A 17,916-nucleotide genomic window follows, 5' to 3' on the forward strand; every position below is an offset into this window, starting at 1 on the left:
CAAACCCTACAGTAGTTTCTCATCCTTCAGAATAGAACCAGAATCTTTATAGTGCCTACAAGATCTGACATGATGTGATTCCCAGAGTGGGAGTAAGGAGTTTTCCTCCAAATTTCCTGTTCTCCTCCCAGGTGTAGGTAGGATTACACTTTCCTGGCCCCTTGGCACTGTGTGTGCCATGTGAACTAACATGCTTGAGCCAGTTAAATACTGGTGCAGGTGATGTGTGTCACTTCCAGGTGGCATCTTTCTGATCCAATGCACAATTTGTCATGCTTTCTTCCCTCTGCCACAGTGATGGCAGCATTGCAGATGGTGATTGCTTCATCTGTGGGTTTCAAGGTGAGGCGAGAGGCCCCAGGTTCCCTACTGTGGGCACGCAGCATGGCTACATGTTGTTTTAAACCTCTCAGATCCAGGATTTGCTAGGACATGCAGCATAGCCCAACCCATCCTGAAAGAATCCCCTGGCTCCCTCTCTAGGGCTGTTATCACCTTTTCCCTTCACTCATTGGTCTTTGGCCAAGGTCTTTAAACGTGCCGAGCACAATCCTACCTTATAACTTTTACTCCTTGAAATTCCTAATGAAGTATAAAAGGAATCTTTTGAAGTATTGATTCCCCAAGTTTTAGATTTCTTTTATAACACCTGCTATGATGGGCTTAATAATATCAAATTCATGTTTCTATCTGTAGGCTGGTGCAATTGTTCTAGATCCAATGTGTGGACTTGGAACAATACTTCTGGAAGCTGCTAAAGAATGGCCAGTAAGTTCTAAAGTTTGATAAGCCAAGCAGTGTACTTACTGTAATCAGCATGTTTGTATGTTTAGTCACCAATTATTTATAAGTAGATTGGCTATGTGGGGATTATTATTTTTAATTATATGAGTTATTATTATTCACTATAGTTAAAATAGATTACGAAGGATTAATTAAATTGCTATGCTATTCTTTAAATATTGTGATAAATTTAGGAAAATATGTCACAATTTCAGTAGTCATGGCCTAGAGTAAACTAATCCCCAAATTCTTTAGACATTTGTAATTGTAAAATATTAGCAGATTATTTTTTAATAAAAACTTTTCATTTTTGCTATCAAGTATCATCTTAAAAGAAGACTTTAAACTTGTTTAACTTGACTTTAAAAATCTTTGAATTTCACTTTTATCATTTGGGAAAGTATAAATAGATTTTTTTAACTACATAACATACATAACAGTTTCATTTGTACTTAAATATGAACTTCTTTCCCACAGGATGTGTATTATGTGGGTGCTGATGTCAGCGACTCACAGTTGCTGGGTGCATGTGACAATCTAAAAGCTGCAGGCCTTAAAGATAAAATTGAGCTACTTAAGGTCTCTGTTATAGGTAAGATACTAAAAATACAAAAATTTGAGAAAATGAACATACGCAAATATATTTAGAATTGTAATATAAGACAAGACGCATTTTACATAGGTAAAGTTGTATTTTACCCTGTCAGATACTTAGCTGATACTTAGCTTATTTCCAATATTGCAATTATTTTATTTTCAAAAGTTAAATAATTGGGAAGCAACAATTATATAGTTTTCATAACATGTTAAGTAAAAATATGCCTTTTAAGATGTGATTATTGCAAGACATAGTGGACACTAGACTCAGAAGGGGGAGGGAGGAAAGGGTGGAGAAACAAAAAAAAAAACTACCTGTTGGATACAATGTGCACAGGTAGCAGAGGTGGGAACTCTTAAAGCCCAGACCAAAAACTATATGTATCTCCCAAAGGAATTGAAATACATTTTTAAAAGATGTGTTTGTTGCATCTGAACCATTTCTCCTACCATAACCAGTAATTAATATAGGAATAAAATAAAGAGAGTGGTATAATAATAAAAATTCTTTCAGATAAACTATAGGAATTGTTGTGAATTATCTTACCTTCTTCTTGCCTCACATTGGACAGTATCTCATAGAAATACAGAAGTAAGATAACCACCCATCCCAGTTTGCTAACCCAGTACTTTCAGTGCTAAAACCAGGAAGGTCTGTGGCAAACTGTGACTGCTGATCCCTCTGTGAGGCAGTGAAAACATGACCCACCTTTAGTGAAGGAGAGTCATCAGCGACAAACATGCCTAGAAATCAAGTCTACTGGGTCCCATCAAAATAATATTTTCTTAGCCGGGTTCGGTGGCTCAGCCTGTAATCCTGCGCCTTTGGGAGGCTGAGGTAAGTGGATTGCCTGAGCCTGCAGGTTCGAGACCCACCTGGGCAGCGAGACCTCATCTCTACGATAAATCAAAAAATCAGCTGGGCGTGGTAGCGCATTCCTGTAATTCCGGCTACTTGGAAGGCTGAGGTGGAAGGATCACCAGAGCCCAGCAGTTCGAGACTGCAGTGGCCGGGAGCAGCCACTGCACTCCAGTCTGGGTGACAGAGTGAGACTCCAACTCAAATAATAATAATAATAATAATAATATTTTCCTGAAATCCATAGCATTTACTAGTTCAGAGGAGTTTCATATTTCTTGGGGTTTTTTTGTTTTTGTTTTTTCCCATTTCCCTAGTATATCTCTCTCTTTTAAAAAATCATCACATTCTCTTGGCAGTGAATAGGTAGTTGGTAGGACCCAGTATCAACCCTATAATCAGGAGGGACAAAATACTGTTTAAAAATTATTGTTATAGTGGAAAAGTAGTGAAAATGAATATCAACAGAAGAAATACTAGAAAAACTTTTGTGTAAAAGCATAACAAAGCAATTCCAAAGAAGAATTTGTGTTGCTAATTGAGATCTCATAGTTGTTAGCTGTCAGTGACTATTTTTTATAGCTTTTCCGTGAAGATTTTTAATAGAACTGTTTCTACAGCAAACCAAGGGATGATTATACTGCAGTCAAGCTTTTTCATAAATTTCTTTAAGACCTAATTTCTTTGAGATCTTTAAGAAAACTGAAATTCCTTCACAAATGATTTCAGAGCTGTGGGTTTTCAGTCCCTTTACATTCTCCAAAATGCTTTGTAGGCATTAGTGAGGGAGTACTGACTTGGCCATCAGACCTCTGTTGCATTCCCAGCTTAACTTTTATCTGCTTTCATTTTATGGGCTTTTTTGGTAAGATTTCCCTTCAGAAAAATAAGCAAAAGTTCTCCACAGTTTTTTGTTTTTTTAAAAACAGAGGTTCTCTGTGGCACCAGGTAACCAAATAAATCTTAGTTTTTGGTAGGCTCACTCTTAGACTGTAGAGAGGGAAGTATGGAAACAAAGATTCGTTGGGAGACTATTGCAACTGTAGTTATAATTCAGGTAAGAAATGATGATGGTCTGGCCCAAAGTGATATTCATGGAGTTGTTGAGAGGAGTTCAGACATATATCTTTGAAGACATGGCCAATATGGTTTGTTGTTGGGTTGGATGTGTATGGAGTGTGAGAGAAAGAACAAGAAAAACTCCAGGCTTTCTGGCTTGAACAACTAGAGTACAGAGTTGTTATTTACTGAGATGGGAAAGTTAAAGTTTTGGACCTGGTAAATTTCACATGATTATTAAACATCAAATGAAGAAAATGTCAAGTTCGTAACTCAATACTCAAATCTGGAGTTTAAGGGAATAATTGACATCACTAGCATAGATAACATTTAAACCCATGAGAGCTCCTCAAGAATGAATGAGTGTTAATAAAGAAGGGAAAGAAGACTGAGCCCAATAGCACTCAGATGCTTAGAGTTCTGGAAGGTGAGCTTCTAATAAAGGAACAGCCTGTGACATAAGAGAATAAAAAAGAGTGACAAGCTGGGTCAGTGGCTGTCCACTGAAGTAAAATGAGGCCTGGTGATTGCAGATGTCAGGGTCTATTTTGCTGGAGTGGGCTCTTTAGATAATGGGGGAAATAACTTCCAGACAGCTGGTATAGAGCATTCTCTTGAGCAGTTTGGCCGGGAGGGGGAGCAGAAAAATGGGGCAGTAGCTAAAAGGGATATCAGAGATCAAGCAGGGATTTTTTTGAATATAGAAATTAGAATTTTAAAAATACAAATGTCTGCTCATACTAATGAGAATGATCAGATGAAGAGGAGGAACTTGCCTTGATGCAGGAAGGAGAGGAGAATGGCTCATTTGCTACATGCGAGGCTCCTGAGAAAGGGTAAGGTCCAGTTACAAGTGGTGGACTATACTCTCCTGGGAACACAGCAGGAGAACAGGAGTCAGAGCAGGTTACACCAAGCCAGCGGCAGATGGTAGCTCACATTGCCCTAAACCTCTCTTGGTACTGGATATTATTTGAATTACACTTTTTAAAACTCTTTAAAATTTGACAGAAAGAAATTTATCTTTCTTGAACTACCAAGATAAAATGTTTTTCATATTATGACATTTATAGATTATTATTTTGTGAATATTATTTTTTAGGATAACTTTCTGGAAGAAAGAATAAAACATCTATTTTAGGCTGTTTCATCATCACAACCTTTTAATATTAAGTTTCAATCTAGGAGGAATATTATGTCTTGCTAACATAGGGGCCAATATGAACTATTTAATAATTAACCTTTGTTGCTCCTACTTATAGGTAAGCATTCTAGCTAGATAAAAGCATTTTTTATTATTAAGTTGGTTTTACCCTTAGGAACTCTAATTATAAATACAAATTAGAATGTTGAGACCCATGAATCCACTGTTTGACACTAACAGACTTGAGGCTTTCACACCTTTTGATTATATTATTAGTTAAGAGCACTCATGGGCTTTGGAGTCAGATCGAGTATAAATCCTGGCTCCACCATCATCTCTTCACCATATGGCCTTTGGCAAAAAAAAAAAAAAAAAAAAATGGACCTCTCTGCATTTCTTATCTATAACACAAAGATGATAATACCTACTTCATAAGGCTGTGGGAAGGATTTATTACATAAACACACAGAGTATAGTGCCTAACACACAGCATGAATTAAAGACATCCATAAACATGGCTACATCTAGCAAGTTAGTAACTCTCTCGTCACGATTTATGTGACTGCAAAATCATGATCTTCAGTCTTTTTGTGTACTTTAATGACTTTATATTTCTACCTTTTTAGTAATATTCATTTTGATTTATAACCTACTGGTATAAAAAGAGATGGCCATTTATGATGAAGAAATTTTGTATGTTTATTCCTAAGTTTTACTCATTATGAAAATTTGGGCTTTTGCTGTTGTTCCCCCCAGATCCCTCATACCACACTCAATTCTTGGAAATTTAGGAGTTGGTTTTTTTTTCCCCCATCAAAGATGAAACTTTTTGTGAATGCTGTTAAAAACTCAGTTCAGCATTGCACATCTGTTGGCTTATGTATTGATTTGGTGCACCACAGCATCACAACAAAAATTAATCTTCTCACTAAAACCTATGAGAAGAAATGTACTTGGAATTTAATGAGGTACCCATATAATTCCTAATTACCTCCATAAGGCTGCAATATTCTGTCAGTTGTATTAGAAACTTAAGTTGTCAAAATAATCAACACTTTTATTTTTAAACATACACACAGAGTAACTGAACAGTAAACTGTTTATGATGAAGATGGTTTAGTGCAAAAAAATATTTCAGTACATTTGCCCTCTATGTTTACCCATCAATTGGGTTTAAAAGTCTAAGCCTTCGAAGAACTACATCGTAAATCAGCCATAGTATCCCACAGTGGTGTTATACACTTAAAAAAAAAAAGAAAAAAGGTCTATTTTGGGTTGCATTTTATTCAAAATATCTTAGAAATCCATAATCAAATGATTTAACAAATGGAGTGCTGCCAAAAATCCTTAGCTTTTGAATTTTATGGTGAATTGTGGTTATTAGAAATAAAGCTGGCAACAGCAAGACTCTGATGTCTTTCCCTAAAAATATGAGGGAAGAAATGAACAAATTATTGCAAGCTCAGTAACGCACAAGATTCAATTCTGAAATTCTGTCAGTATACTTTGGATATCTTATGGGAATATTCTCATTACTTTCTTTGTTTTAATTGGTAAATGTGTAATCTGTAGCAAGGGGATGAAATTGAGAAACCCTTAAATTTGGGAAAAGAATTAAAAGAATTGTAGAGACAACTTATTTTAGTTTTATTTTTTGAACATGGTTGTCAGAGCCACTCAGAATGGAAGGACTATGAACTGGAGGGCTGAAATATTTACACTTTCCATATGAAAGAGAGAGAATTGAGAGTGACCTCCATTTACCAGAATTTGTTCTAAGCTCTGTGGATAGCACTATGGAGAAAATATTTTCTCAAATAAAAATTTTGCAGTCTAAGGGAAATTTATTAAACCTGACAATAAAACTTTGTAGAAGAATGCAAGCAGTTTTGTGAAAAATTAAAAGTCTGTATTAAAAAATACTATTATTCTGAAAAATGCCACTAATGACATGAGATTAGAGACTAATATGTCTAAGAAACTAATCAGTATATGACTATGTACTACAAATAATTATTTTACTTGTTTTAATGTTAAAATATTTGGGGTTTTTTTTTTTTTAAGAAAAATTTTAGTATGCACAGATGTTATTATTATTTTTTTTTTTTGAGTTGGAGTCTCACTCTGTCGCCCAGACTGGAGTGCAGTGGCCGCTCCCGGCCACCGCAACCTCGGCCCGCTGGGCTCCGGCGATCCTTCCGCCTTAGCCTTCCCAGTAGCCGGAATTACAGGCATGCGCTACCACGCCTGGCTGATTTTTTAATTTATTGTAGAGATGAGGTCTCGCTGCCCAGGCGGGTCTCAAACCCACGGGCTCAGGCAATTCACTCACCTCAGCCTCCCAAAGGCGCAGGATTACAGGCTGAGCCACCGAGCCCGGCACAACAGATGTTATTTTTAGATCTACCATAATAAACTAATTTCTTAGATAGTAAGTATCTCAGAGGTACATAGTAATAGTTATTTCTAGCATTCTTGTCCTCAGAATGTTCTTTGGGCTATAAATTATATGGTGACCCAGTCCATGTTCCAGACTACATTTTGCATGTTTAAAACTAATTATTATGAACTTCTGGATTAAGATGGTGGGTTTAAATCTCATTGAAAGATTTATATCCTCTTATACTTTTTGAACTGAGAAAAAGAATAGTAAGCATAGAAGTAAAAAAAAAATTAACAACCAAACAAGGAAGGATCAAATCTGATCCTGTGAACTTTAAAATGTATTTTGGCCATAGTGGAAAGAAACAGAATATCGTAGAGCAACTGGCAATGAAACAGTGGTTGTTTACAAGGTTCTGAGATCCTATTTACAAAGTCACTGAAGCAATTTTAATTGGATAAATGTGTAAATGTGTATCTAGAATGGAATGGAATGAAGCAAAGTGTGACCCAAAAATATGCCTAACCAAAACATCATTTTAGTACAAACATTTTCAAATGTGAAAAAGTTCAGGCAGCATTTCACTAACAACTCTTTTGGGAAAAAAGTATTTAACAAAATCCAAACATTTAAGAGATGAAACAACTGAGGGATGGAGAAAGCCAAGGCAAAATGATTGATGATAAGGGTTGAATTGATTTAAATATAGAACTAATTTTAAATAACCATGGGAATTATTTTAGAGGACAGAACATGTATATCATAAACTTGGACAATAAAAAGAATAAACAGCAGAAAGTACAAGGAAAGAAAATAGTAAGAAGGATGTGCTCAAATTTATACAAGTTCTCAATCAACCTAATCTTTTACTTAAACATATGCATAAAAAAGTTATATTGGAAGAAAATATCTTGCAGCCATAATCCTGAGTTCTAAGCAATTTTTACCCATTTTTTCATCTGAAAGGAGGAAAAATAGGGCAATTCTTTTGTTCAAAGCAACCAATATTTTAAAACTAATTTTTTTCATGTTGTTGAATCAGCCTGCAGAGATATAAAAAAGATGCTTTTTACTTGTTCGTTTTGAGCAGTGTTTCTATTTCAGAATCTCAGCTCATTAGCTACAAGCAAACTTTGTTTGCTGGCAGTTCAAAGCATTTCATAGTTTAAAATCATTTGTACTGTATGTTGGCCCTTATGTGTCAGGTACTTGTGGTTTTAGGAGTGTCTACATCAGAAACTCTGGAGGTGTGGCCAACAGATGGTATTTTACAAAAGCCCTTCAGTTGCTTCAAAGGCACATGAAATTGTGGTTTCCAGGTGTCACTGGTGCTGCTGGCCTGGGATCCACACTTTGAGAGCCACTGCTGGTGAGAAGGTTGGTAGGAAGGAGGCCCACCCTGACGTAGTCTTACTTTTGATGAATTAGAAGGAGTGAGATTATAAGGCAATTTAAATTTCATAATCAGATACTATATTTAACTTCTAGTGGGACATTTATTGTGTCAATTATTGATTGTGTAGCTCTTTCTTAGGACTTAAGTAGATATTTTTATCGTTTTGAGCTCCCTTTAAAATACCATGATAGCAGGTTTTCTCAAAAACAAATAGATCTAAGCATATAACTTGAAAAAGGGAAATGAAAATTGTTGAATATAATTTTGTAAAAGGTTTTTCTGGACAACTTAGTATATTTCTTCTTGGATCTGGCAACTTTCTATGCATGTGAGATGTTGAGAGAATTGAGTTTTCTGATTTAAAATAATTTAAGTCATATTTTTTCATACCTTAAAAACCAAAGAACAGAGTACAATAACTCTACTGGTTATTATTTGTGATTCTGAAAGCATTTCGGGATCTTGTAATTACTTAGAAACAATATTAGCAACCCTAAATTTTATTTAATCAAAAGTATCCTGTGTACTTCTGTTTTCTCATTATGTAGGTTGTAAATATTTGACCTCACTGTAATAGATCTCTGATTTCTGTTTTTCAGAATTGCCGTTACCATCAGAAAGTGTCGATATTATTATTTCTGACATTCCATTTGGGAAAAAGTTTAAGTTAAGAAAAGACATCAAAAGCATATTACAAGAAATGGAAAGGTAAGTTGTTGAGTTTATTTTCATAATTTTTTAGCCATTGGACATCTAACCAAAATATGTCACAGCTCTACAGTTAAGGACTGATTGCACTGTAGTAGTTTCCCAGAGTTTTTGTAGCTTAATATTCTAACATTTCAAGTCAGAAGTTTATACTTGAAATGTTATCTCATACATCTTACACTGTAAATTTTATTTTGTCTTATTGCCTGAAATTTGAATATATGAAATAGTGACCTATATTTCAGCCTCTGGGCTGAAGCAAAAATGTACGCATTTGTTTCTGTCCTTCACAAAAAACCCACCTCCTTTGTGTTAATCCCTACTTTAACAGATGAGACACTAGAGCCCAGAAAGATAAATTTTCTCATAATCACACAGCTACTAAACAACAGAACAGAATTATGTTACATGAGGAACATTTAGTAAAACCGAATGGACGGCACCTTCGTTATTGACTGTGAAGTGAAAATGCAGAAGTATTATTCATCTTGTGGTTTCTAATGTTGATCTAAGGGAAGACAATTTAATGGAAGTATTTCTTTGAGAGGTTCAAAGAGTGAGACGTGAATATATGTTTTTCTGATCATGTAAGTTGATAAAGGAGAGAGCCTGGAATGCATACAGAAATGAATGGGCATGAGTAGAAGAGGTCAGTTGATATTAAATTGCCCAGCAGGGCATTTGATCGAATAGGACAACATAAATCTTCAAGGGCCCGCCGTGTAAAGTGTGTCTCCAGTTTAAAAAATGAGCCATGTGTTTTGGATAGAGAAAATTGAGTGTCAAGGCTAACATTCTGGAAGGAAATTAAAGCTTGATTCGAGTAAGTCGGCTTGGAGTCATCTCACTGCATTTTGTGAGCTGGCTGCTCCATACTTCTCAGATGGTCTTATTTCTGAGCAACTTTCCCTGTTACCCATTTACCCAACTCTTGATCCTTTTCCTGAGACCTCTCCTTCTGGGCAGCACCATAATTCAGACATTTCTTGAGCACCTATCCTCCCTTCTGCCTGATACCACATTTCCCCCTAGCAGATTTGGCAACCCTGATTTCATACTAAAATTGTTTCAGGAGTTTTAAAGAAATACTGATGCTCATTCTTCACCCCTCCCCACCAAGCCTCTAATTTAATTGGTCTAGGAGAGGATCTGGACATCAGAATTTCTTAGAAGCTCCCAAGGTGATTCTGTTGGAGCCATTGTTGATAACAACAGCCTTTGAGCCTAAGTAGGTAATTCACCATCTGTGCCATTAACCAGCTCATGGTGAGATACTAATATATATGAATGACTTGCTTTTAACCTGGAAATTTCCAGAGACAATGGCTTACTTTAACTGAAAATCTAATGCTGCATATTGTGGACCTCTCCATAAGTCAGTGGAGGGCAGTATTTTGAGAATACAGTCCTTTTAGCACTAGTAAATTAAACCAGCCTGACTTTCTCTCAGCTGGGTTTGGTTTTTATTCCAGGTAATTGAAAATAAGACAGTAATAGATATGACTGCCCTCACATTGTGACAACAAATTTAAATACTTATCTGAAAATCAGGAAGATGAGTATTCAGGACTTCTTGCATAGCGTGCCTCAGTAGGACCAGTTCAGAGTATACGTATTTTGCACTTCATTAAATTTTTCTTCTCCTGTAACCAAGCCTTCTTACCACCTGTCCCCAACCTTTCTGTCTGACTTTTGATTTTTTCATGGTTTGGAGTTTTATACTGACAGTATAGCATACAGTAGTGGCAAGTACAAGCTTTGGAACCAAACTACCTGGGTTGCAATCTTGACTCTATCACGAAATAGTTCTTCAATCATAGGCATGGTACTTAACTGCGTTGTATGTCTTTAAATAATACCCACTTCCTAGCATTCTTCTGAGGAGTCCATGTACTTAAAGCTCTTAGAATGGTGCCTAGACAGGTAATTTTTTTAGTGTAAACCACTTCGAATCCTTTAGGGAAGTAGATGGGGGTATATACATAAATATATTACGTACACATGACTTTTTCCCCAATGGTTTACTGGTTTAAGGCCCTAGATATGAAATGGAAGCAGTGGGGAACTGTGTTTGTGAAAATAAGAAGAATACAAGAGGTTAGTAAAACTATTCATAACAAGCAATGGAAATCGTTGGTACTTCGTGTAATACAGAACTGGACTCTTGGAGAAAGAACAAGCAACCAGAATTAGAGATTGTCATACAAGTGATTACTCTGGTGGCATGAACTACATACATGCTCTCAGCTCAATTATTTCCTCTAGTTTCCTCTAGAGATTAACCATTTCATGGGTACAGAGCATTGTGAGGAATACAGGGAAGTATAATATTTGAGCTTTCCTCTCAAATATAACCATGCAAACATGAACAAAATTAAAAATTCAACTTGCTCGACTTGAAGGAAGAAGGCAGTATGTGCCAAAGAGGCTTAAGATGTTTTTAGGGAAGAAGCAAGGTTTCAGTGAAATGTGGAAGTGTAGAAAGACTAGAAAAGGATACCAACCACAGGTTTTATACATACAGATGTTCACTGAATATTTCTTGAGTGAATAGTGCAACAGAAAGCATGTTCAAGACACAGTGAGTGCACCAGACTGCCTAGAGCGAAGGATTTGTAGTAGGTGGTTAAGACTTCCTGTGTGCCATGGGCAAATAATTTAGGATTATTTGTGTCATCTACCCTCAGTTTTGCAGGTGCACGTGCAAGAGAGAAATCTCTTATGTTGTTTGATGCGGAATTTCCCCAACTTATTGACTACTGAATTATTTTCAGGACATACTCAGATTTGATTAATGTTATCACCATCACTCAACACTGATGCACTAGCGTCCATAGGAGTACAGTTTAGTGAATGTTGCTATATAATCTCTGAATAGCTTTCTTTTTTTTCTCTCTCTTTTAATTTTTATTTTGAAATTGTGGGATACAATTCAGGGTTAGGTATACAAATGTTCATTGTGCAGGTACCCTTATTGATGAGATGTGTCCCCTCTTCCCCAGGCAAATATCAACTACTGTCAATCCCAGCTACCCACTCCCCACACCCCCTCCCTGCAGTTTCCCGCTACTTTCAATCTCTTTCCTACAGTAGTTGTTCAAGGTCCACTTATGAGTGAGAACATGTGATACGCGGCTCTTTGTTTCTGTGAGAGATCATTCAGTGTTATAAGCTCTAATTTCATCCATATTGCACCTAACTCCAGTCAGAATGGCCATCACTCAAAAAATAAGAGATGCTGGAGAGGATGTGGCAAAAAGGGAACACTTCTACACTGTTGGTGGGAGTGTAAACTAGTACAGCCTCTGTGGAAATCAGTGTGGCAGTTCTTAAAACTTCTAAAAATTGACCTTCCATATGATCCCGCAGTCCTCCTACTGGGAATATACCCAGAAGAACTCAGGTCATTCTATAAAAAAGATACTTGCACACATTGTTCACAGTAGCAAGAACATGGTACTAACTGTGCTACCCATCAAAAGAGGACTGGATAAAGAAAATGTGTACATATACACAATGTGGTACATATATACAGTGGACTATTATACAGCCATAAAGAAGAACAGAATCACAAATAACTTTCTTAATAAGAAATTGTGTATGCGCATGGAAAGGTGCCTAGAAGGATACTTTCTGAAAATGTTCGTCTCTGAGTAGCAGGATTTCGGGTGATTTTCACTTATTTTCTCCATTCTTTGAAATAATTTTTGGTGAATGTCCTGTGAAGTGTCTTGCCAAATACATGTGCACCAAATAGATACATGCTTTCTGTTTACATAAGCAGGATCATCCCGGATTTAATGTCGTGTAACATACTTTTACCCCACTCTACATTACGTCATGAATCTCCTTTCTGATGAGGTGTTGTCATGCATATTATGATTTTCGGTGGTTGCCGTAGTATTACACTATCTAGATGCACCACTATGCAGCCAGTGCTTATGGATGAATATGTAGGTAATTCTCAAGTTTTTATTTTCATAAAATATAACGGTCTTAACATCCTTGCACAGTTTTTAAACTTACTGTATGACCAAGTTATTTAAAACTGCAGTGCCTCAGTTGCCTCATCTGCAAAAAGACAACGCTAGTAGGACAAACTTGAAAAGATATTTCTGAGGGTTACATGATATATAATACAGAGCATTTAAAACAGTGCCTGGCACACAGTAAGTACCAGAAAACATTAGCTACATCACTATTATTTTACTCCTATGTCTATATTCATCTTCTTAGGATAATTTCCTAGAAGTAGATTGCTGGGTCAGAGGTTATGCACACTTCCTACTTTTGATCCTTTATTGCTGCATCACTGTTCCAAAAATGTTATGCCAGCTTCTGTGATCAGGAAGATCATTTCCTCATGATCTTGCCATCCTGAGCATGACAGCCTTTTTATCTTTGTTAACCTGCTGAGTAAGACGTGGTATTTCTGTCTTCCTAGTGCAATTTCCTTTTGCAAGTGTAGAGCTGTTTGTCTATTTTCTTATTTCTGGCCTGATATATGTACAGCCAAGTTGTCCTCACCACATCTCCTCCTCTCAGTAGAAGGCGTTACTCTCTTCCTGCCAGGGTGTATCCTGTCAGTTCCTTCCTTCTCAGGGATTGCATTCTGCCCATTCTCATTCTTACCATGGCCTGTTCCCTGCCTTGTGCTTTCTAGGAGATCCCTTCCCCTTCCCCTGTGGGGTTCTCTGCATCTCCATGCATTCACTAGGCCCTGAGAACATAGCGTGAATAGGACAGGCATGGTCTCTAACCACCTGGTGTGGGCAGACAGAATGTTAATATGTAAAGATCAGGATTGGTGTAATAAAGGAACTAAGACAGGATACCTTGCTAGAGAGTGAGAGAAAATCAGTTGGTACTATAGAGAGGTCATCAGGAAAGGCCTCTCCACGAAGGCCTGAGAGTTGAGAATACTTCCACAAGGGAATGAGTGCTAAACGCAGAGTCAGCAGCAGGAGCAGCGGTCCTGAGACAAGAAGCAGCCGGGTGAGTCTGAGCAGCTGAAGGCAGGTCACTGTGCAGGGGAAGCAAGGAGACAGTGATGTTGGAAAGGGGCACAAGGGTCAGATCATGAAGGAACCTGGCATGCCGGAGCAACGAGGTTGGGCTGGATTTGCAGTGCAGTGAGAGCAACCGGAGAGGTAGCAGGGGTGAACATTTACCTTCTGTGTGGAAACTGGGAAGAGTGAGTGAGGGGGAGGGTGGCGACAGGAGTGGAAACACACCCTGTCTACCAGGAGATGCTGCTGAAGTCCAGGCAAATGCTTAAAAGAAGTGGGTGAATATGCAATACTGTTTGGAGACAGAATTATCTGGATTTGCTGATGGCTTAGACACTTCTTATATTGTTGCTGGGCATGAGGCAGATTCCCTTTAACTCTTGGTCCACTCGCTGTCACCCTGTCTCCTCACCTGTACTGCCAGACTTCTTGAGAGAATGGTCTATACTTGACGTGTCTGCTTCCTTGCGCTCAGGTGCTTGCTGAACCCTGCAGCCCAGCTTCTGCTCCTGCCTTGACTAAGCTTGCTGTCCCTAGGCTCCCTAGTGACTTCTCACCTGTTAGTCCTGTCGTGTTTGACGCTGTTGAGCCCGTTTCCTTCTTGAAACTGTATTCCTTTGGTTTCCATGACATCACTACTGATCACATTTTCTCTTAGGATATTTGTCTCATGGCCTCCGCCTCTGTCCCTCCTTAAATGTGGAGTCTCTGATCTTCGGCCCATCCTCTTCTTATTCTGTCCTGCCATCCCAGATGTTCTCATCCACCATGTGGCTGTGTCTGCCACTGACTGTTGAAAACTTGTGTCTCAGCCCCAAGGCCTGGTGTTTCTCCTTCCCTCCAGACCGAGTGTGTAACTGTCAGGGGGAATTCACCCTTGTGTTCCTTGGGGCCATCTGCACCTTCCAAGCTGACCTCTTCTCTTCTCCCACCACTCCTGACTCGGTGCCTGTGAACGGCTCCCAGTGCTGCCTCTACCCTTCTTCCTGCCCTTGCTGCTGCTGCTGCCTCCAGCCCCCTCTCCTGTTGGAGCCCTTCCCTGTGGCCTTGCCCGGCTCACTCCTGCTTGTCCTTTAACGCTATCATCCTCTGGGAAAGCTTCCCCCTCTCCCTTACCTGGGTGTGGGACCCACGTGTTCCAGGCACCTCATGCTGCCTTGGCTGTCATTTACCACACTCTTCACTTGCCTCTCTCTGCTGTCGGTCATCTCTCAGCAACTCACAGGACTGTGTCACGTGACACAGAACAGGTGTCTTCATCACTTTGTCCACATAAAGGGCACACAGACATTGGTTGAATAATTGAGTAAATGAACTCTCCTCAAAAAGCTGACATTTCAGGATCTGCCCTTCTTTTTCTGAGCTTTCCCTTGTCATTTGTTTTGTTGTTCATATACTGTTTCCTGATAACTGTCTTCTGCCACCAGCCTCTTGCCTTTAACATATGCTGATGCTTTAGGATTCTGTTATTTGCCTTTTCCTTTGTGCAATCATTTATTAGAATGTGACTCCAAATTACTTTGAGACTTGCCTTTTAAGTAGAGTAAAAATAGATAATTAAAGCAGATTTGTGTTAGGGATTTCATAATTACTATAATGAATATGGATTATGGAAGATACTACCTAATTATCAAAAATCCTTGTATTTAAATAGATGAAATTAAATTTCAAATTAAAAACGCCAAATACTTTAAATGAAGTGGAATTGTTTGTTGTCTAAAACAAAAGAAATACTCATTCATACCAATTATCATTTTTTGTCGCAGAGTACTTCATGTTGGTGGAACCATTGTGCTGTTGCTTAGCGAAGATCACTACCGGTGCTTCAGAGAGTGTAAAGAGAGTGACATCCCTTTAAATTCCAAGGGCAGTCACACAGTTGCACCTGGAATTCAGAAGCATTTGGATCCTGAAGAAAACACCGGCTTATCAGAGACAGTGTTGTCTTCATTTGAAGCCAGTAACCAGGAGTGCTTGGAGAAAATGTCCCCATGTGGCTCTTTGGTACCCGTGGAATGCTACAGAGTCAGCCTTGGAAAGACAAATGCTTTCATATGTAAATACAGGAAGTCCCTCTCTTCTGGATGCTAGCAGACTTGCCACATCAGCCAGGCTTAAGTCCTTGTATACTCGCTGTGCAGCAGAGGTGGTCTGCTCTGAGATTCTTTGCACTGCCCACAAAGTTCCAGGTAAACGAATTTCCCGAAGACAGGAGGTGTGGCTGATTGGCGCTTGTTCTTAGTAAGACTTTTTGCTTTGTACTTTAAAGTGTTTCATGTTTTTGACAAAGAACAGTTACTGAATATTTTTAAAAGACCATTAAGTTTTGTATTTTCTCAGAATGTGAAAAGATCTGTTCTGCCATCTGTTGTTTCTGAGCAAAAGTTTCAACTTCAGAATACAAGTTTTCAGGGGTTCATGGAACTATATCACAGTCAACACAAGATTATTGATATTTTAACTGTCAGATTTTTAGAAATGTGAAACTTTTATATGTAACTTTTTATAGTAAACTTCATTTTTGAGCCTGTAATTTTCTCTTCCATTGGAATGAAAATAGTTTGTATTTGTAATACATTTTATATGTTCATATTAAAAAAAACATTGGTGAGAGTAATAACAATGTGAATTAAGCCAGTATCCTTCACCATGATAGAAAATGAAGTTTGCTTTCTTCTAAAAGCTTTAATAAATTGTCATCTTTTATTTATAGAAATTCAGTATGTTTCCTGTGTTTACTGCTTGAGAAAAAGAAACAGTAAGTTGAGGAAAATACATGTTCTGGGTAAATTTTTTAATAGCCTCATACAATGGTTCAACTTATTGGCTGCTTTAGTACAATTTGAACACCTTTCCTATGTTTGGGAAATTTCCCACCTTATGAATCTCACCTCTCCAAAGCAGAAGCCAAAAAATTTGCCTTCCAGCAAGGATGTGGTGTACAACCTCGGCCCCTGGTATCAAGGTACATTCACATGTGCAAGCTGTGGCATTTGAGGCCAGCAACCACAAAGCGGTCTTCACCAGAACATTGCTATCTTGAGGTTTCAGCAGTGCTCCTGGCTGTGTAGACTCTAAGCCTGTCTCTCTCAGGTGAACCTTCTGCCTCAGCCTTCCAAGTAGCTGGAACTATAGGTGTGCACCACCACGCCAGGCTAATCTCTTTTGATTTATCATAGAGACGAGGTCTCACCATGTTGCTCAGGCTGGTCTCAAACCCCTGAGCTTAGGCAATCCTCTTGCCTCCACCTCCCAAAGTGCTGGGATTACAGGTATGAGCCACCGCACCCAGCATGGGTATCTACTTTTGATAGAATTTGACAAAGAAAATGAGATTCCTGTAGTCCTTATTTCTTAGGCTAAAGCAGTGGTCTAAGCCAAGGATGAGTTTAATTTGGCAGTGTCTGCAGACATTTTTGGTTGCTACAACTTGAGGGGGAAGAGAGATACTACTGATACTGGCATCTAGTGCATGAAGTGGATAGAGGATGAGAGATTGGGCTAGAGAGGTGATGGGTGGCAGGTTAGATCAGTTAGGCCCTTGAAAACTTAGAAGGACTTTGGCTTTTACTAAAAACCACTGGGAGTTTTGAATAGGTGACATGTTCTACTAACATATATTTAAAGGATCACCATGGCTGCTATACTGCAAATTGATTATAGAAATAGGGTGAAAGTAGACAGATCAGTTGGGAATTTTTTTTTTTTTTTTTTTGAGTCGGATTCTCTTTTACCCAGGCTGGAGTGCAGTGATTCGCTCACAACCACTGCAGCCTTGACCTGCTGGGCTCAGGTGATACTTCCGCCTCAGGCTTCCAAGAAGCTGGAACTACAGGCATGTGCCATCACATCCAGCTAATTTTTGTTTTTTTATTTATTGAAGAGACAAGATCTCATCGTGTTGCCCAGGCTTGTCTCGAACCCATGGACTCAGGCAGTCCTCTCACCTCAGCCTCCCAAAGTGCTGGGATTACAGGT

General features: G+C 38.4%; 1 protein-coding gene across 2 annotated transcripts in view; it reads left to right on the forward strand.

Annotated features, from left to right (window-relative positions):
- Positions 1-16,658, forward strand: part of THUMPD2 (THUMP domain containing 2) — a 39,681-nt gene extending 23,023 nt beyond the window's left edge. For both annotated transcript variants that reach the window (XM_008072531.2, XM_021706172.1), the window contains 4 exons: positions 697-768; positions 1,261-1,375; positions 8,821-8,929; positions 15,705-16,658. In XM_008072531.2, the coding sequence (XP_008070722.1) occupies positions 697-768; positions 1,261-1,375; positions 8,821-8,929; positions 15,705-16,029 (621 nt within the window). In that variant the 3' untranslated portion in view covers positions 16,030-16,658. The remainder of the gene's footprint in view (positions 1-696; positions 769-1,260; positions 1,376-8,820; positions 8,930-15,704) is intronic.
- The last annotated feature ends 1,258 nt before the right edge of the window (positions 16,659-17,916 follow it).

This window comes from Carlito syrichta, unplaced genomic scaffold (assembly GCF_000164805.1).
Source record: "Carlito syrichta isolate Samal-C Ts95f unplaced genomic scaffold, Tarsius_syrichta-2.0.1 Scaffold315330, whole genome shotgun sequence".
Lineage (NCBI taxonomy): Eukaryota > Metazoa > Chordata > Mammalia > Primates > Tarsiidae > Carlito > Carlito syrichta.